The following is a 21,147-nucleotide window of genomic DNA, read 5'->3' on the forward strand; positions in this document are numbered from 1 at the left end:
TTTTTCTCCAAACCTGCCCGGTACTGTTTTACTTTGCAGCTAGTACTGCTACTAACTGAATAAACACAAAGAATGAGATTGGTAGTACTAGAAAGAATGGGTCATATTTCTCAGATTTCAGCTAGCTGCACCATACAAAATAGACCAGGTTCCTAATCTCCAAACCTGAAATTAGCCATGTGATTGAGGTATTCACATGTGCTCAGTAGCAGATTTGCCTGTGTAAAATAATTAGTGGAATCATCAGATACTTTTAAGCATCACAAAATTGTTTTCCTTGGAACAATTTTTTTATATGATTACCTTTCAGAATCAGCAAACTCTTAAATCATAATGACAGTTGAAAAATCTGAATGTCAAGCAAATTAGGAAATACACAGTGGCTTAGAAGAGTGATGAGAATTAAGAGTATTATTTAGATAAAATAAGAAATCTTTAATAATAAGGTAAGGTAATGTTACAAAGCTCCACTCTTAGAATAGTTAAAATGTGGGTAAAAAGGACATCAGTAACAAACATGCAGAGTCAAGCAGAGTTTTCAGTATGTGCCTCTGAGGATCATGTTGATGACGTTACGCTAGAATTCAGGCCTTTTGTTGTACTGCCTTGATTTTCATGACTTTTAATTTTTCTTTTCAAACACTGAGAGAGAAAAAAAAGGAAGGAAGGAAAGCCTGAGGAGCGGGAGAGGAGGAGAGGGAGGGGTGAGGGGGGACCTAAGGACTTAATTTGAAAATTGAATACGTGGCTTGCAATGCAATTGATTACCGTTCTCAAGACCCATATCTGTGCCCTTTTCCCACATACAAATAATATGTGTGAGGCTGTTCTCTAACCGCTGTGTGTGAGACTCGCCTTCTGTGAGCACCCAGGGCTGGCTTGCTCGAAAGGGAGAAAAATCAAGGTAAAGTACAAAAGATGCTTTGTTCTTTGATTTATGCAAAATGAAGGATCAAACTTACTGTATTTTTAGTAGTTTAGGGAAGAGTTTGAGGTTTTTTTTTTTTTTTAAATGAAATTATAGAATTATAGGGGTTGAAAAGAACGTAAAACCTCAATATTACAGATGAGAAAATTGGAGCGTTTATTTAAAAAAATAAAGATTCGTCCATCACCCTGGGTATGTCATCCTTTGCTGGTGATAAAAGCTGAATAAAACATAATATCTTGGGGCACCTGGGTGGCTCAGTGGGTTAAGCCTCTGCCTTCAGCTCAGGTCATGATCCCAGAGTCTTGGGATCAAGCCCCATATCGGGCTCTCTGCTCAGCAGGCAGCCTGCTTCCTCCTCCTCCTCCTCCTCTCTCTCTCTCCCTGCCTCTCTGCCTACTTGTGATCTGTCAAATAAATAAATAAATAAATCTTAAAAAAAAACAAAACAAAACATAAAATCGTAATCATCACTGGAGTCCTTCTGTAAATGCCCGTAAGTTCTCTTGCCTCTGTGCCGTGTGGTGGTTTCTTCATGCACTCGGTTTTCTCTGGGACTGTCTAGCTTTTCCATTCCTGATTTCTTAGAAGTATCGATGTGTAGTTAAACACTGTTTACCTGCCACTCATACCGAGGACATTTGGGGCAGTCAGGGAAAGGAGTTTTCTATCTGTTTTTCTCATTAGTTCATCGTGGCACAAGCCATCCGCTTCCCTCCTGCACACCTTCTGTCATTCCCCGTACATCAGGATCCAAGGGGGCAGAGATCAGGCTGGCGTGGCCAGTGATGCGGCTTCTTGGACACCTACATTTAGGGAGTGGGTACAAAACTGAGGCAGTCCACACCTTCCAGGGCTGTACGAATTCATGTGATTTCCCAAGTAAAAAAATCAGCCAGAAGTATGAAGTTTTGTCAATCTGACATTATTATCCATAATTGAATTTTTCTAGAAACTGGCATCTTAGGAGTTGTAATTGCTCCTTACCCAAGGACTAAGTACGTAAATTTACTTAACAGTTCGGCCTGATGATTTTATACCATGAAATAGTATTGCTCACCTGGGCTGTACAGGTGTTGGGAGGAATAGCAGTGAATACTAAGAGGGGGGTATTAAAGATACATTGAAGATTCATATATACATAAAGTATAAATTAACTGTGACAAAGTATTGAAAGTCAACACTTTAATATTCTAAACAAAAAAAATCCTTCTCATGTGGAATGGTACCTGTCAGATCCTTCGGATTTCAGTTTCATGTTTCCAGAAAGAAGAGGCTTATAAAATGTATAGATATTTTTTATAAAATATATTTTATTATATTTGTTACATTATGTATTATGGAAAAGTTAGCCTGATTATTTATATTATATTAGACTAGACCAACAATTTTATGAGACTAGTTTATTTTTACCATGCTATCTTTAATGACAAACTAGATTTTTGTCTTGGGTATTGTTTGCCTCTCATTACAGTTTTGCTTCTGTCTTGTCTACATATTTCTCTTTTTTACTCCAGTTACACAAAATCAATTCTTAAAGCATCCTTCTTACAAGGAACTCGCAAGCAGACCACAGGGTTAATACTGCAGCTTCTTGTTAGGAAAGCTGGACTATAACAGAAGTAATAAAGACAGTCATTTGTCTATCTGTAAGTGATTGTTGATAGTTGCAATTTGATTTTGACATTAAATATATGGCCTACTTAGTACATCTGAGTTACAGCTTTGTAGGGACTACAATGGAACATCATTCCTCCGCTGGCCTGACATCTCACTGAAGCCTGAAACAGAGGACTGCCTCTAAAAGCCTTATTTTTCTCTGGAAGCATTGTAAACAGAAGAGCACTGTGTCCCTCAGATTCTGTAACAGGTTCATCAGACCATCACTTGGTGGCTGAGAGGTCTTATGGCCTCTTGTATTTGAATGAACCTTTGGGGAAAAGATGAGAATTTTACCAGAAGGACATTAGGACCAATAACTCTAATTTCCTAGTTATGCTGGTCAGTTCGATCAGAGTCCTTTTAAATTGGGACCAAGTGGTTCTGTAAAATTGTTTTCTTTTATCATTTCTTTTTCAGACTCATTTTGCTTCTTATTGATTTTTTGCTTTACAAGTTAGCAATTCTGATTAGGAAGTGGTTTTTTTGTTTTTTGTTTGTTTGTTTGTTTGTTTTCTTTTTTCTTCTGGATACTGGTCATCAGTTTGGGCACCTGCTTCTGACTACCTATCTGAGACATTGCAAAACTTTGCAATTTTTGGTGAAGAGGAGGAAATGGGACAAAGTGGCCTTTTAAAATGCTGGCTGAGTTCAGGGCCCTTTACTATGAAGAGACTGAGAATGTTGTAAGTAAAGAGATCTTCGCTCCGAATGTGAGGCTTCATATAAGATTCCTGGTGGAATCAGTTATTAGGAATAGAAATATCCTAGTTCCCCTTTACATGTTCTTCCCAGATTGAAGTTCTTCCTAGATTGAAAGAATCTGTAGATAATGATTGCCTCTGTCACATCAAGTGTGTATTATTACACTGTTAAGGACTAATGCTAATGTGAATGGCGGCTCCTAATCAGGCGGAATAGGAAGAGGCTCAGATTTGGGATTGTTTTAAAAGAACTTTAATTACTAAGTTCCATTAGCAGTTTAGGCAGCCAGGGAAATCAAAGTAATGGATGTTAACTTTCCTGAAGATCTGTGCAGTATTAATAAGAAGAAAACCTGTTAGCTTGGCACGACAGTGTAAAGCTTAGAGAAGAATTTACATTTGTTTGTTAAAAGGGCCTTTAAGATGTCAACAGATTATTTGATACATTCCACATACTTTTTTGGCTTTTTAAAAAATTATTTATTTATTGGTTGGAAAGAGAAGGATCACAAGCAGGGGAAGTGGCAGGCAGAGGGGGAAGCAGGCTCCCCGCTGAGCCTGGAGCCCAGGGTGGGACTCGATCCCAGGACCCTGGGGTCATGACCTGAACCAAAGGCAGACACTTAACCAACTGAGCTACCCAAGTGTCCTGCTTTTTATACACTATTACTAGAAGACCAACATGATAACAAATCAGTATGTTCCCTGTAAGAGTAAGACGCTTCTTAGAGTTGAGAGGTCATGGACCTTGTATTTCAACAAATACTTTTAGCACCTCCTCCTGTAAGTCATTTGCAGTTGGTTGATGCATATTACAAATCAATCATAATGCCCGCCTCACAGGAATTTACTTTAGGGCTGGATAGTATATCCAGTTGGAAAAAGGATAGAACATATAAAATTTTCTGATGAAGGATAAGGAGCAAGGGTTTTATTAGGATTTAAATGCTTCAGTTTTAATTTTATTTTATTTTATTTTATTTTATTTTATTTTTTTTTTTTTAAAGATTTTATTTATTTATTTGACAGAGATCACAAGTAGGCAGAGAGGCAGACAGAGAGAGAGGAGGAAGCAGGCTCCCCGCAGAGCAGAGAGCCCGACGCGGGGCTCGATCCCAGGACCCTGGGATCACGACCCGAGCTGAAGGCAGAGGCTTTAACCCACTGAGCCACCCAGGCGCCCCCAGTTTTAATTTTAATTTCATATCCTTTTCTCGCTCATGCTATCCAACTGCTTGCACTTTAAAAATTAATAATTATTCTAGATTTATTATATGACAAAATTTAAATTTGTCTCTAACATTGTTTGAAGCAGATGTCCCAAATTAGATGTAGCTTATATAAAATAGATCATTTTTTAAAAGAGCTAATTGCTTTCTATATCAGAAACTGTTATTACAACATCTTAATGCCTGTTTGCCACATTTCGTGCTCCATGCTGTCAGACTTTAATGAAAGATTTTAAAATGTTGACTAAAATAAAACTATTGCAATATTTTAGTTTGCTGAAGCTTTTATCAAATAATTAGCAGTAATTTAAATGTAAGGCATGCTTCGTGTGTGTGTGTGTGTGTGTGTGTGTGTGTGTGTTTTGGGTTATATATTCATTCCTGTGCAATAAATGCTATTAGAAATATGAATGTTCTTTGATGGTGGTTAAAACAAAAAGATATGAAAAGAGGAATAAATCTTTGGGAAGATAGTACAGTTATTAATACGAAGAAGCTGTGAGACCTATGCAGTGATTTGTAGGTAATTAGCAAAAGGACTACAAGACCATATGGTCAAGCATTATGTATTAGTTATTTTTTCACACCAGAATAAAAAAAATATAAATTTTAGCTTTCCTTAACTGACTCAGTGTGAAAATTTTTATTTATTCTGTGATCAACTGAAATATAATTTGTAAATATGTCAACACTGTGAGGTTTCTTTAGACCATGTTTTAATCTATAAATAAAAGACTTAAAGTGTTTTCTTATATGTATCTGATTTGCAGCAGTAGGAAAAGCCTTGAAATATCAGACGATTCTTTTCCCATTCATTATGGATCATTATCCAGATTGATGCTGAAATAATTAGTTTTAAATTAGTCATTTGATAGTGATTCCCAGCATGGAGCTTTCACATAGTAAAATGCTTGTGAAATCGTGCATAGACATTATTTTAGCACAGTTGCCTGATAGAAATGCCTCTATTGATTTAAGATTAAACGTTAGAGAGGATTGATGTAGGTAACATCAGTTTGACCCATATTCCTGTCTTCTTCTTCTTTTTTTTTTTTTTAAAGATTTTATTTATTTATTTACAGACAGAAATCACAAGTCGGCAGAGAGGCAGGCAGAGAGAGAGAGAGGGAAGCAGGCTCCCCGCTGAGCAGAGAGCCCTATTTGGGGCTTGATCCCAGGACCCTGAGATCATGACCTGAGCTGAAGGCAGAGGCTTTAACCCACTGAGCCACCCAGGCGCTCCTATTCCTGTCTTCTTTGCAAAACAAAAGGCCATTGTTCATTAAAGCATCCATTGGATCTTATTTTCAGTGTATGCTAATTGTTGAACTAGTGCTTGAAAAATATTAAATCATTCCAGACTAATGTTTTGTTATCCATGTGGTACGGGGGTGCTACCACTTCTACGACCTGATTCCTCATGCTGTTGAAACAGGTGACCTTATCTCCTATTTCACAGAGACAGGATTACTCCTGAGATATTCTGTCTTTAATAAACCTCTCTGTTCCATCATTTAGTGACTATAAATACCCTGTAAGCATAGGTAGTGTTTGGCTAATTAATTAAGGAAATGTACATGAAAATGTAAAGCAAAGCATCTGGCACACACTGAATGCTTAAAAAAAGATGGTCTCCCTCCTTCATGTCCAAGGTTATTTCTGTATTATTGTGCCTCACAATTGTAGTTTCTCTCTGTGATGCCTCCGCTGTATCTCTCTGCAGTCTCTCCTTCCCTGTGCTCTGTGCAATCCCTCTGTCTAAACTTTGAACTCTACTTTGCTCACAGGTGCATGTCTTTCTTTTCTTTTTCTCTTCCTCACCAAAACTTTCACAAGGAATGATGTTTATTTCTCGGCCTTCCCTCGCTCTCTTTCCGATTTCATGATAATCTTGAGTTCTGCTCTATTCTCCAATTTTCCTTCCTAATGAGTTCCTCATTGCTATATCTAAGGACTTTTGTAGTCCCATATATTTGACTCTTTTGGCCTTAGGGCATTATTTCCTACTCCCTGAAAATGTTGTCCTTGATTTCTGAAGTTTGATTGTGTTGACTTGCCCTCTATCTCTGATGCTGCCTTTCCAGGCTCCTTGATTTCCTCTGTTTTGTTTGGTGCGGCTATCCCTGAGCTGACTTCAACTGCCACCTTCCCCGAGGTGACTCTGATGCCTTTTCTAGCCTCACTCCATTACTTGAAGCTGCCCACTGGTCATCTTCACTGCCTGTCAGCCATCTACAAGTTAAGTTGCCCCAGCAGTTCCATATGTTCTTAATTCCTGGAAATGCTGATTCTCCTCTTTCTGCTGGTACGTGTCACCCCACAGTTGTGAATGGAGATAATTCTCTTAGGTCCGTCTGTTCATCTCCATTCACGCTGCCTCATTCACCCCAGTGATTACAGTTGCGTAGTAACTCTTCTCAGTCACCAGCCTCCCATCCTTTCAACCCCAGTGACTTTATTTAAATAGAGACGAGTAACTTGACCACACCACTTCTCTGCTTGAGAACCACTGATGGTTTTGTACTACCTGTAAGATAAGCTTCAAAATACGTAGCCTGTGGTATAAAGCTCTTCACAATCGCAGACAGTATTCTACCAAAATGATTTTCTATGACATTTAGTTGATAGTAATTATTTGTCTAAATAATCTGTTAAAACTTAACAATTTATTGAATACTTGGTATTTTCTTTTCTGAATATGTTTGTTTCTATGTTTGTTTGTTTTGTTTTTTACTTTGGTGCCATTGTGTACACTAGGCTCTTTCTAAGGAAGAACCTGCCTCTAAACATCCTTCAAGATAGAGTTCAGATGGCACTTCCTCAGAATTTTCTTTCATCTTTGAGACATAGTTACGACCCTCTTGAGCTTCTCATATAACATCTCTATAAGCTTCTCCTGAGTCAGTTTGAGGTAATGTAATTATGTATGTGTGTTTTAGTATCTGTAGATACTGTGAGTTCCATAGAGCAGAGACTTTGTCTTATTTATTCTAATGTTGAATCCCCCCTAGGACATGGGCCATTTGAAAGTCTTGGTAATTGGGCGGCTCATTTGGTTGAGCTTCTGACTCTTGATTTCTATTCAGGTCATGATCTCACCGTCCTGGAAGAGCATCACCCATTGGACCCCTCACTCAGTGCGAGTATGCTCCACATTCTTTCTCCTGGTCCCTCCTCCTGCCCATTTCTCACTCTCTTTCTCTCTCTCTCTAAAATAAATAAAGTCTTTAAGAGTATTGGTAATTACCAGATATTTGAGCATTTTTTACTTGTAAAAAATGTGAATGGTAAGTTGTTTTAAATGTTTTATTTAAATAAAAATAAATGTTTTATAAAATATAAGGCAGTTAAAGACAGGCAAAAGTACTATATTTTAATCATCCCATGCTCAATTAATTTTTAGAATATCTATAGAATGTTCTAGTTTAGATTTCTTTCATCTGTGAAGTAATAAGAGCAGAAATTTATAAGCAAGAGTTCTTTCTTCATGATTAGCTTGAGATTTGTTCTCAAAGGCACAGTGTCTTACTTTGAGGGGGAAAGGTTTTTTGGAAACAAAAAAATCATGTTCTGTGAGAAGTCTTGCAATTTGCAAACATAGTATCATGAGTCTCTACATTTCAAATGATAGCGTTCTAACAGAACATTAAAAGTTGTTTTGTTTAAAACATTACATTTGTTTTGCCATTAAAAAATAAACAAAATAAGAAAAGAAACAGCAACCAAAAAACCCCATGAAAATGGTAAATTTCCTAGCCAGCATAAAAAAAGCAGGTTAATTATAAAAAAAAAAAAACAGAATTATCTCACTTAGCAATGATTTCACCACTGCTAACCTTTTTATGGCAGGGGGGCAGCAAAACAAAACAAGTTCTGCATTCTAACTTTTGTCACAAGTAATACTTACTTTCTTTGGCAGCATGAGTAGGAATGGGACTTTTCCTAACACCTACTTAGCTGAAAATGAGTCATCCATTAGTCAAGATATATCAAGCCAGTATAGGTCAAGATCTTTCTGAATTCTGATACTGATATTAACAGAGTAACTGGGATAAACTTCCCAGTGATTTTTCATTCCTCCTTCTTCTGTCTGTGAAAAAGGGAATTATTACTTGCCTTCTTTCTGGGGATACAGAGATTATAATTTTTTAGAAAGATACTGTGAAATGTTGACTAATTTTAAGTTTTATAAATATGTACATATATTTATAAATATAAATATTTATTTAAATGATATAAAACATGCATATATAATTTATATATTTACTATATGATATACATTTTATATATAATATATATTTATATATTTATAGACAAAAATGGTGATGAAGAGCTATGGGGAATAAGACAGTCAGGGAAGGAGACACAGAGTATGACAGGTGAGGATAGGCCTGGGTTAAAATTTTAAAAGAGGCCATCAGGCCTCACCAAGAAAGGCACATTTGAATAAAGACTGAAAAGAAGACATGTTTCTTCTCATCTTTCGTTTCTAGAAGGGTGGACTTGGGTATTGGCTGCCATGCCGCCATGTGCAATTAAGACTAGTCAGAATGGAGCCCAGCGTCAGCCGTGCTCCGGTGGAAAGCCCTGAGTGACAGTATGTGCTTGGAAATGAAAACTCTTTATAAACCTACACTAGATATTCACTCTGCCTGACACAAATTCTTCTCTTTGACATCATCCTTAATCTGATTCGAACCTGTTTTCTCAGCATGGTCTGTCCCGCAGTAGTAACAGACCCTGTGGCTTCCCGGCTGTGGCTCTCTTCCTTGCTCAGGTACACATTCACCGGGGGTTGGCAATGTCATGGCTCATGCTGTCTCCACTCTGGGATAGAGGCTGATGGAACTGGTCCTGTCTGGACCATGTCCAGCTCATGCACTGGGAAGGGAGGTCATGACCATCCCTTCCTATTGCATCACCAGAGCAAGTCCAGCAAGCCTGGCCCGAGTGAAGAAGGGACACGTCATTCTCCCAGAGGCACAGGCAGAGCAGGAAGTGGCAGCAAATGGTTTAAACACTAATTCTGTTTCCCACCCTTAGCTATTATAGTATATCTCCCTTCAAACTTGGATATACCCATTTTCTTTTCTTTCTTTCTTTCTTTTTTTTTTTTTTAAAGATTTTATTTATTTATTTGAGAGAGAGAGAGAGAGAGCATGAGAGCAGAGAAGGTCAGAAGGAGAAGCAGACTGCCCATGGAGTTGGGAGCCGATGCGGGACTCGATCCCAGGACTCTGGAACCATGACCTGAACCAAGGGCAGTTGCTTAACCAACTGAGCCACCCAGGTGCCCCTACCCCATTTTCCACTTCATTACGTAGATGCCCTCTCATCAGCACATTTGCACATGTCTTCTCTAAAGTCTATTTTCCACTGCCGTGTTGCTTGTCTTCCTTCTCCGGTTTGCATGAATGTTGGTGATCTTTGAAGATACGGTTAAGGAACATCTTTCCCTCTCCCTCCACAGTTAATCTGCTGAAATACTCCAACCTACATTGGTCTGCTTTGGAATTAAGCACCACACGGAATGGCTTCAGCTTCCTCCATGACTCATATTTGAACCCCTGGAGGTTAGGGACTGTGCCTTGTATGTCTTACGTAGCTCTCCGTGTTCCTTGCACCATTTGCTTATAGAGATGTTCAGTTAATGCGTTGGTGAAGTATTTTATTTAATTGTTTTCAGGGAATATGTATGAGAGCCTATTTATATCAATATAAAGTCATCACCCTTGTTCCCCTTCATGTAAGATAAGTTTGAATTTCAGTCTCTTTTGAGGAAAAGGTATCTTTGCTCTGTCTCCAGGCCTTGAAGCTGTTAGGAGGGTTTTCCGCCCTCAACCTCTGTATGCAAAACTTAACTCCACTTTATTTCACTGATGTATGTTTTGTGGCTTCTGTAAGTTTTTGTTTAAAAATTGGGTTCTTCTGCCAAAATTTTTTAAGTTACTATTTTAAAATACAAACAAAGTGAGTCTTACTAAATAAATATTTTTACACAAGACAGTTCTTTTGGTAACCATAACCTGTTGGACACCAGCCTTGAGATTTAAGACAAATGAGCATATTAATACATCAAAGCCAAACAGGAGATAGGGAGTGTTTTAAGATTAGCTTGATCTTTGAAGGTGAGGGCTACTATTTTTCTGCCAGTCTCTAGCCTTGATGAACTCTCCTTGGGAAATGATTTATCTCTGTTGCCACTGGAAGAGAACCTTATTTTATTTTAATATACTGCTTTTCTTTTGGGCTTGTGTTGCTTTCATAAGTTTAGAAACATAAAAAAGAAATATTCAGTGTCAGAAAACTTAAATGAACTTTCAGTTCTAGAATGTTAAGTGCAGCAATGTTTGCATATAATAAGCCATTCATCTACATAATTGCTGATTTCAGAAGTCCTTTGAAAACTGTCATAATGTATATATTCTTTTGAATTTTAGAGAAAAGTCAAGGTTTTCCTATAAAATGTCTGTATTAGAATCTTTAATTATTATAAATATATCATTTTTTACATGTAGCATTCTCAAAACACATTCCATCGAAAATAATTCTGTTGTTAGCATCAGGCATTTTATGACGCAAGGAAGCTAATAAACAAGAACCTAAAAAGAGGTCAAGGGTGAAAGTAATTGTTGAGAGTTGGTTGGAATCAACAGATGAAACACACTAGCCTAATTCTCTTTTCTCCTAAGGGAACATTAAAATAATGAAGCAGATTGTGGATTTTTTTTTTCCCACAATGAAACCTCACATTGAACGTTAGAGAAAAAGTAGAAAATGTGTTCAGTAGTGAAATTCATAAAACATTGTGGGGGTTACCACCACGCCTACTTGCTGTTCTGCAGAACATTCTGACTGTTGACATCCGTTTCAGTCTAGGGAGAGGCCTTTTGGGATAATGTATTTCACCGCGTACGTGAAAGACTGTGGATACCCACTGGCATCATTTTTCATTTAGAAAAATAAGCTGACAATCAAGGATCATTTGATATTTAAGGAAAAACTATATTTAGATGAACAAAAAGAGTAGCCGATACCAGAAGATTTAAGTCTTCTTCTAGGGAGTACAGGAGACTTTAAAAAGAAGTCTAATTAGTACCCTTAGCAGAATTTGAGAGGATGTTCTATCTGTAACAGGCTGTTACGAAAAAGAAGCAGAGAGCAAGAAATTTCCAGGAAATTAAAAATATGGTTACCTAATTAAAAATTTATTGGGCCAACTGGTAGAAGTGTAGGCTCGTTTTTCTCCTCAAGTTAAATTGCATATGAAATCCCAACACTTAGAGCGGAAAGACAAGGGACTGCGATGCAGAAAAGGTTATGGAAATGAAGGGTAGAGTCGAGAGAGCCACCCTCTCGTGAACGTAAGAGGAATTCAGTCAAAGGCAGAGAATACAGTACTGAAAGACTGTAAGAAACACGATGTATCAGTTAACCTTGGGCATGCAACACAGAACTGCAAAGCCGAGTGGCCTAAAACAGCAGCTGTTTATTTTGTAGAAGTGGTGCGGATTTGCTGGTTGCTTCTTTGAGTCTGGACAAGGTGTGGCTCTTTCACCTGCAAGAGCTCATGGGACTCGGGTCCGCTCGAAGATTGCCGCAGGATTAGCTGATAGGAGACGACTCACTATATCACTGACCGTTGGCTGTATGACAGGAATCCTGGAGCCACTTGTTCCTTCATCCGGCTAACTTTGGCTTATTATCTGGGCAGGATTTCTAGGGGCAGTAGGAGTGTAATTTCCAAAGCACAGAGCTTTTTCAAGTCTCTACGTACTTCTCCTTTGCTCGTGTCCATGGGCCAAAGCAAATGACATGGCCAGCCTGGAGAACCAAAGGGGTTGCATGTGGGCAGGTGCGCAGAACTTGGGCCATCATTGCACTAAATCTTCCAGAGACAGAGGTTATCAGATTAAAAATGTTTGCAAGCAGGTTGGATAAAATGAACTAGAGGTAGACATATCTTGGAGAAATATCAAAATTCTCATGCTAAAGAAGAAAATGCTACAGTCATCTAATGAGAATAAAATTATCTGTGAAGAAATGAAAATGAGGGTTACAGATTTTTCATCAGCAACACTAGTTCCTGGAAGACATCCAAGCAATAGTTTTCAAAGATCTGAGAAATAAATTAATTTAAATATAGAATTCTGTACCCAATTTTTAATCATACACCAGAGGAATAAAGAATGTCTGTGTGAAAATATATTGAGTGATAACCCCAAAATTTTTGAGCAAAAGGCTAATATGAACTATAGGAAAAAGTGTTGGCTGAATTGTATAATCTAGAAGAAACTTGGAAAACTAAGAAAGTTAAATCCACTGAGGCCTGAAATTCTACTTGATAATGATCTTTAACTATCAGATATTAAACAGGCATAGTGCTTGACTGTTGCTTACATTTAATTTGTACACAAAGCATTGTACACAAGTAAATTGTACAATCAAACTGTACACAAAACAGTGGAGACTGAATTACTGCCTTGCTGTTATAAAAATAAGAGTATGGCTAGCAATTATCAACAGAGACAGGACCAGGGCAACGGAGAAGGAAGTCTGTGTGCAGCTCTTCTTAAGCTTTCCTTGAAACGCTGGTTGACTTAAGACTGATCAATCTGTATAGAAGTTTAAATATCGATTACTTGCACTTACAAGTGGTAACTAAAGGAAGAGCAAAAATATTACACTGTCCACCCCAAAAGTCTGGAGGAAGAGTAGGAGAGAGGGAAGGAATGGATAGGAATACCCTCACTCCCCATTTGCCATAGTGGACAAACGAAATGCACTGTGCCGAGTAGCTAAATCCAGAATAGTATGTTATTGAAAACATTACATGAACTTAGAACAGTGTGTCAATAATGGATGTGCGGATATTACCTTCACTTTGGGAAAAATACAAAATTTGAAAAATTTTTAAAAAATCAATATTTATTAAATATTGTGCAGAACACATATACGATGGAAGTTACATACCTACGATGGTCTTACCTGCTCCTTAGAATGCATGAGGACTGTGTGAAGCATGACCATCCCACATTGCTTAGCGAAGAAGGAAGCTGTAGAATGAGTGTGGAAGGACCATTTATTTTAAACATGCTTTAATCTGCTTGCCTGCCCTTCTGCCCACTGTGTGTGTGTGTGTGTGTCTGTGTGTGGGGATGGAGAAACTCAAAGAGGGATGAGTAACAAGGCTGCATTGTTTTCTCACATCCAGATCCGGTAGGATTTGTCCTCCATCCAATCTAGATGTGTCATCAAGATTCACTTGTTGAAGTCATAATTTTCCTTGTTAATGCTTGTTAGCTAAGCATTTATTTTCAAACATCCTAGGTCCTCTGAATGATTAATTCTGAAAGTCTACATTCCTGAGGTGATTTACATATTTTCCATTTCAACCAGCTTTCTGGACAATGAGAGATCTTCCTGGTAATAATGTAGAGTAACTAAAGTAGCATGTGCATGTTTTCGCAATCTATTTTGTCTGTGTTCTTTTAAAAGAATTCTTTTCTAGCCAAAGTGCTGATCATCAGAACATACCTTTACTGTATCTTTGTTCACGCTGTTGCCTCACATTTTTCAGGTACTTTACAAAAATGTCTGGGATGGATGTCATTACCTCCCTTCACAGCAAATATTTAATTTGTCCCTGTGATGTTTACCCGTTATAGCAATATATCAAGGGGTGAAAGTAGAAAAAAACTTTTTTCAGAGGATCTCAGAGTAAGAAATACATTTTACCTCAACCTGTAACATGCCTGTGTATGTTTATCTGACGGAAAAGTTTCCTAAAATGAGATATACTCTTACTAAATGTAATATTCTGGTATTTTCTATTTCTTTCTAGTGTATGTTTTAAGTCTACAGTGCATGAATTTGTCAGGATTTGTAGTTTGGAAGATAGTGGACCAGACGCGATGAAGGTCCGTTTGGTCTGAATCATTATTTAGTTCCAAGAGCCTACAAGAATGTCACCTTCACTTGGAAATTTGTTTTGTAAAAAATAACGATGTTGCAGTCATTTATGTCGCAGTACATTAGGCCTTCTTGGTGTCAAAATTTAAGTGTACGAAATACTTTAATGTTGCGATATGGAGAATCCTGTACCTTTTAAGACCTTGGGATCATCTGGCTGTTCCTTCCTAGCAGCTTTGGCTTTCTTGCCGCAAATGCATTTTGGACACAATGTATTGCTAGGGTATTGGTTTTTCTCCCCACATGTAATATCCCCAAAGCCTAAAACAAGATGTTTATCTTTTTGATAGACAAGCAATTAACTTTTGGAGGGAATTTAAAGGCAGTAAAGCACATCTGTTAGGACAGTGGAAATAAATAGGAATTTCTGACAGGCAAACATTATAGCTTTGCATTTGTTCTGCTGTGGCTAAAGCTGTGTCAGCATTTTTATTATAAACCTAGGGGATTATCAGTCTGCAATAAAACTCTTTTTGGAATGAGGCTTATTTAGATTCAGAACTTCCTCACGAAGAACCTTTGCTTTCCTGAACACAGGAGAGTAGCTTTGCTTCTGGTTTTCCTCTCTAAGAAAGCAGTGTGTCTGGGCTCACCATATAATTACATAAGTATTTAAAATATTTGATTTATTATAAGCTGACTCAGACTACTTAAGTATACTGTTTGATACAAAGGCAATGTAGGAATTGGTTTGGCAGCATGGTTACTGAGTCGTGTTAAAATAGTTTGTTTATTTCTGACTCAGTCATACAGTAGTGGGTTTTTGGCAGTTGGCAGATTACTCACTGTATATCCGCGTGTTGGTAAGACTGAGGTATGCACTTTGTAAGATGCTCTCTTGAAGATACTGAAATTTGAGTGGCTGTGATTTCTGTCCTCTCTGTGCTGAAATGTGCCCCAAACGTTGAAAAATGTTCCAGTTCCAGAAAGAAGGATAGAATGGTATTTTATTTTTAGTCACATTAAAACATGACGATAAGAAAGGGTAGTATTTAACATTAAAAGCGTATGTTTTAAACCTTGGTCTATACTTATCAGCTGGTACACTAAAGAATGCCTTCCTCTGAGACTCAGAGTCTTTGTGTGCAATAAATACTGATGATGATTGTGCCTGCATCACTGGGCTGGTCTGAGGTTGAGATGTACTGATTAATCATGGAAAGCCCTCAGGACAGTGCTGGACATGTTAAGTCTTAATAAGTTTTAGATCATATTATTACCCCTGGTATTATTCTGCCTTATGATGGTCTTATTTTATCATAGGACTGTAGTAATAAATTCATTTTTCTATGTTAAAAATCTAATGTATAATGTCATCATATTAAAAAAAAAGTAGCTGAGGGTTCTAGGTAGATAGCTCCTGTATTCTGTTTTTGGTTTTTTTTTTTTTTTTTTGTATTTTGTATTTTATTTATTTATTTATTTATTTAGGTTTGTTTTGCTAACTAATGTAATATCTAATAATTGCAACTTTCTTTCAGTGGAAAAAATGTAACTCATATGAAAACACTTGGTCTTTAAATGTAAGAATTCTTTCTAGGAGATTGATTTAAAAGTCTTATTCCTGCTGATGTTGCTGACTTGAAAAAAGCATTCCTCTGTTATATTGCAAAGTGTAGCAAAGGAAAATGCTGTTACATAATGTAGATGTCAAGGTATATCAAAATAGTGTAATATTATGTAAGGCTTTCTCTTGCCTCAATTCAGAGGAATAGCAATTTCGTGCTATACAAATAAATTGATTGACAGAAGATAGAGGAAAAAGCCATAATGTTGCTCGGATATGCTGAGCACCATTTCACTACATACTATACACCATTTCACCTTTACAGTGTAAGCAAGGGACAGTTACAGTTTAAAAACTCATATTTTACAGGAAGTGGGGAAAGTCTAAATGTGTAGAGTGTCTTGGAACTGTTATATGCTCGTCACTGGGTTGTAGTATACATTTTGTTCTGTTGGTAAATATGCGTGGCATTTGATGAGTTAATAGCAATGGTAGCAGCAGGAATGGGACAGAAGTTGCAAACGTCGCTAAATCCGTTTAGTCAGTCCGTATTCATTGACTGAATGGTATGAACCGAAGTATCTTAGTACTGGAGTTAGAAATATGAATGAAGTCAGTGATAGGAACCCCTAAGTGGCTTTACCAGAAGACCGATAAATAGGATTTCCCCCACCATGTGCCCATTGATGTGGGACAATCCACAGAGCAGGATCTTCAGTAGGCAGTGGGGCTGGGAGTGGCATCCAGAGAGGGTGGGTTTATAGGCCTTAGATTGAAAAAAAAAAAAAAAAAAGGAAAGCCTGTTGTACTGTTTCACTTGATCTTAGCCAAGGCTGAGAGGCGATTCCTGTGCTGCTTCAGAGAGGAGACAAGGACAGGTACATGTGCCCGCAGTAAGGGGTGGTGCTTGGGGGTCATGGCTTCTGGCTGAAACACACATGTACAGAGTTACAGGGGGTGAAGTTAGTATTTCCATTACTAGCAATAATGAATGATGTTTAAATGAGACAGCGACCTCTTGTTTTAGGGCTGAAGAATGTTTATCTTGATGAAGAAATATAAATGCTTATTTGGATAACGGGTTGCCTAAGTGCCTTCTGAATGAACGAAGGGATGAGTAAGCCAGAGGTGATGAATAAATGAAGACCTTTTCACGCAGATGCCCCCTGACTAGCTGACTCTCTCTCCTTTCCCTTGCTGGTTTTGTCTTGTATTTTCCAGTGCCTCCAAGCCAGACCTTCTGCTGACATATTTGATAATTAATTCACGGTGGCATGGGAAGAGATGTGAGTTCCTGTCCCTTCCACGTGGCTTATGCAATGAAACATCAGCTTCAGGGTAACAGAATTTTAACCCAAAGAAATATGTGCTGGGAGATCTTTGGGCATAGCTGGGGTGCGGTGTTCATTCCTCAGTGACTCGGGTGCCTACCGCACTCTGCACTCGTGTCTGCCCGCCGCGGTGTGTGTCCATGGTTAGATTTCAGTCCGGGCCTAAAGCCAGTTCATCTGCTGGGTATTAAATAAGTTAAATGTTGGGAATTGGTCAGAATATGACAGTATAGAAACTGAAATTCTTGGTGAATGTGAAGTGTATTACTGTAATATTTACAGGATTCTGTGCTGACTATAACCAGTCAGAGAAGCACTAGTGAACATTCTCAAAATAAATACAGCCAAAACTTATGGCCGATTCATCAAAAGCTGTTATTTTGTGCTTATATAATTTTCTAAAACATATTTTAGCTGCAGAATTTTTTTTATATGGACTGACAAAGCACAGTGAGGAGACAAAATAAATTGTACTACTGTTACTTGAAGTACATGCTAATATTTTGCAAGAGCACACTTTTTTTGTTGTTTTTAATCATCTCATTAAGACATAATGATCTTCTTCCAGCTGAGGTGTCTAATTACTGTCATATCCAATAGTCTCTTAATTGGTGAAAATAAAGCAAAAAGCCACCATGGACACATCTTGACTATATTCTCATTGCATAGAAATGGAATAGACACAGGGTAATTGTTAATTACATCTGCGGAGCATTGCCTGTAATCTTTACTGAGTTCATTTGCTTTTCTTTTCATATAAACAACAGCAAAACCATCTGAAACATCTGTATGGCCCTTTTTATGCTAGATAACCTCTCCATTGTTTGAAAGCAGGATTGAGATTCCATCAATCACAGTTCACAAATCTGAAAAAATAGATGAATTGTCTTTGTAGGTTCAAAGCTTGATATGCAAAGCTGAGACACACGTCCTTCCTCAGTAAAGTTTAGTGTCTGACCCTCTCTTCATGAGCATTTATTTCATGTACAGCCTTCCGCTTCTGTTATTAAACTGGAGGCCATCCTTAAAAATACTTTTATGTTTAAAAATTTATGTATATGTTTGTCATTTAAATATTTGACGTGTAAATACAAATTTAAAGGCACAATTTAAATATAGTCAGGACTCTAGATATTTATTTATTTATTTACTTAAAGATTTTATTTATTTATTTGACAGACAGAGATCACACGTAGGCAGAGAGGCAGGCAGAGAGAGAGGAGGGGAAGCAGGCTCCCTGCTGAGCAGAGAGCCTCATGTGGGGCTTGATCCCAGGACCCTGGGATCATGACCTGAGCCAAAGACAGAGGCTTTAACTGACGGAGCCACCCAGGCACCCCATGGTTCTAGATATTTAAAAATTTTTTAAATTTATTTTTATTAGCATATAATGTATTATTTGCTCCAGGGGTACAGGTCTGTGAATCGTCAGGTTTACACACTTCACAGCACTCACCATAGCACATACCCTTCCCAATGTAGATATTTTTAAACTTTATATGTACATATATTAAAGTACTTATATCAATTGATATATATGACATAAGCTAATTTACAAGGGCCATTAAATTATTTTTAAAAGAGACACTAAAACAGTTGGTAAAGCACAAAACGTGACCCTGTGCCAGATATTGGGCTTAGGGGCTTTGCCTCAGTTGGGAACTGAAGTCATGGGTTCATTTTCCCCATCAGTGTGACAGTGTCTAGGCTAGGATTCCCCTGGGGCACTGGGATAGGAATGCAGGAGCCATTTCAACACCAATCCTGTCAGTCTTCTTTCCGCCTTTCTGAGTGATACGTTTTCATGACCTCCCTCTTCCGTCCCCATCACCGCACTGTCTTTAGTGGGCATTCAGGTGACTCACCTTTCCCCAAAAGTGTCTGGCTATTTAGTTAATTTCTCTGTAAAATTCAGATTTATCTTACGTGTTTAGAGGGTGTTAGTAATTGGAGTATCACCGTAGGAGCTGACCGAGACGATGTTTTCCGGATCTTCTGACACCCAATGTACAGTAGACACATATGGAAATACAAAGAGTTTTACAGAGTATAAAAAAAAGTCTTCTTCAGTAATTTCTGTTTAGTTATCTCACTAACTCTGCTACCTCCAAACCCAAGGGCAGCATTCTCTTTGTTTCTTCAAATAATTTGTATTCTTCCCTGAACTTCTCAATAATTACTATCTATTCTTTTAAGATCTTGACCTTTTTGATAGTACTCCTCAATAGAACATGCTAAATAATACGCAGAGACTTATTTCTCAGGTAATGACTGTCAGAGTCACATGTATTTTTAGTTCTGTCACATCTGACATTTCTTGAATCAAACCCTTAGACCTGGTCACCTTACGTTTTGTCTCGAAGGCATTTTCGTCTGCTGTGCTTGTGCACGGTGGCATTTCTTCTTGAGAAGGAGGACTTCTATAATTAGTTTATACATTTTCCTTCTCTTTTTTTCCTCTTAGAAGAGTTATCTTTATATATTTTAAAGCTGAAGGATTGTAATTGTTGGCGGCTAGGAGGAAGCATCCATTCCAGAATCAGTCATTACCTTCCAGATCAGAACAAACAGCAGTGAGTTTCCCAGTCCCGGGGTTTTGTTTCCCCCGTCTGGGGGGTGAGCTGCTGCACCTGCCACCCCTGTGGGGAGAGACGGTCGGTCTGAAATACAACTGCATTTTCCTAGAATTAGTACAAGTGATCTATAGGTTCTGTAATACAAAACAGAAAATTATCTTACTGGTCATTAAGCACATTCCCTGAAGTTAATGATCAAGTCCTATGCTCCGTTCCCTCTGTTACTTTATTTCTTTATTTCACTGGCTAAATCTGCAGTTGTTCGTTCTCTCTCTCTTTCTCTTAATTGCCGGTACTTTTAAGAATGTCTCATCATCATGGTTGAACCTTGACCTTGGAATCAGATAGTTCTGAGCTTTTTCCCTAACTCTACAAACTATGACATCTTGGGCAAGTTATTTTATGTTTCTGAATCATATTTTTTAAATCTCAAAATGAAAATGAAAAGAATAATAATTCCTCCCTCAAAGGCTGGATGTCAGGATTAAGTGATAGCCTTTTCGATTTATATTCTGATAGCAACAAAATTCCAGGGTGAGAAAGAACCTGAATTTTGCCTTCAGGGATTTACAGGTTGGTGGAAACTTATGATTTAATTATCCATTATGAAGGTGTTTAAGCAGCATGGCGGTCCTCCTTAGGGCAGGAGCAGGCACAGCCCATCTCCTGATGCCTCCCCTCCCTCATGAGCACCCGCCTGTACTTGTTACGGCCAGCTCTGGAAAGCTCCACTCTTGTGCCCCATAGTAATTTCACACGGCAGCCTTCTGGCATCATTCTGGAAGAACATACAGTAAGTCTCCTCTGTATACTTCCCCTTGAGGGAGTGTGTGCAAACGCTGGCACCTCAGACCAAACTGGGCATCTGCAAGATACCAGGTTCACTTGAGAGATGGCATCCAGTTCGGGGCTGCCCCGTCTCTGCCTCTGTGTTTCCAGCGCACCAGGAGCTGGTTGCCTGGATGTCAACACTCGTAAGCTCTCTTGTGGCTGGACCCCTTCTAGGATAAGGAACCTGAGCATTTTGTCCAAGCCTCTAGATAGCACAGTGGTCCTCCTTTTGTTGAGTTGAAATTTGCTTTCCTTTAGCTTCCAGACTTGGTCCTGATTCTACACTTGAGACCAAACAGAGGAACTTGTAGCCTTACACAGACTCCTTCGTATAGTTGAAGATTTTCAGCCTCATCATGCCTGAGGAGTCTCTCTGTACACTTAGATACATTAATTTGTTCATTTGTACG

The 21,147-nt window shown here is 38.2% G+C and overlaps 1 protein-coding gene across 6 annotated transcripts in view; it reads left to right on the forward strand.

The window, feature by feature from the left end:
* Positions 1 to 21,147, forward strand: part of PRKN (parkin RBR E3 ubiquitin protein ligase) — a 1,292,545-nt gene that overhangs the window by 93,999 nt on the left and 1,177,399 nt on the right. For 5 of the 6 annotated variants that reach the window (XM_059176589.1, XM_059176592.1, XM_059176595.1 and 2 more), the window contains exon 2: positions 7,607 to 7,663. The exons of the other annotated variant lie outside the window; for it this stretch is intronic. In XM_059176589.1, coding sequence (XP_059032572.1) covers positions 7,607 to 7,663 — 57 coding nt within the window. The remainder of the gene's footprint in view (positions 1 to 7,606; positions 7,664 to 21,147) is intronic. 6 annotated transcript variants of the gene reach the window in all.

Source organism: Mustela lutreola, chromosome 6 (genome assembly GCF_030435805.1).
Source record: "Mustela lutreola isolate mMusLut2 chromosome 6, mMusLut2.pri, whole genome shotgun sequence".
NCBI lineage: Eukaryota > Metazoa > Chordata > Mammalia > Carnivora > Mustelidae > Mustela > Mustela lutreola.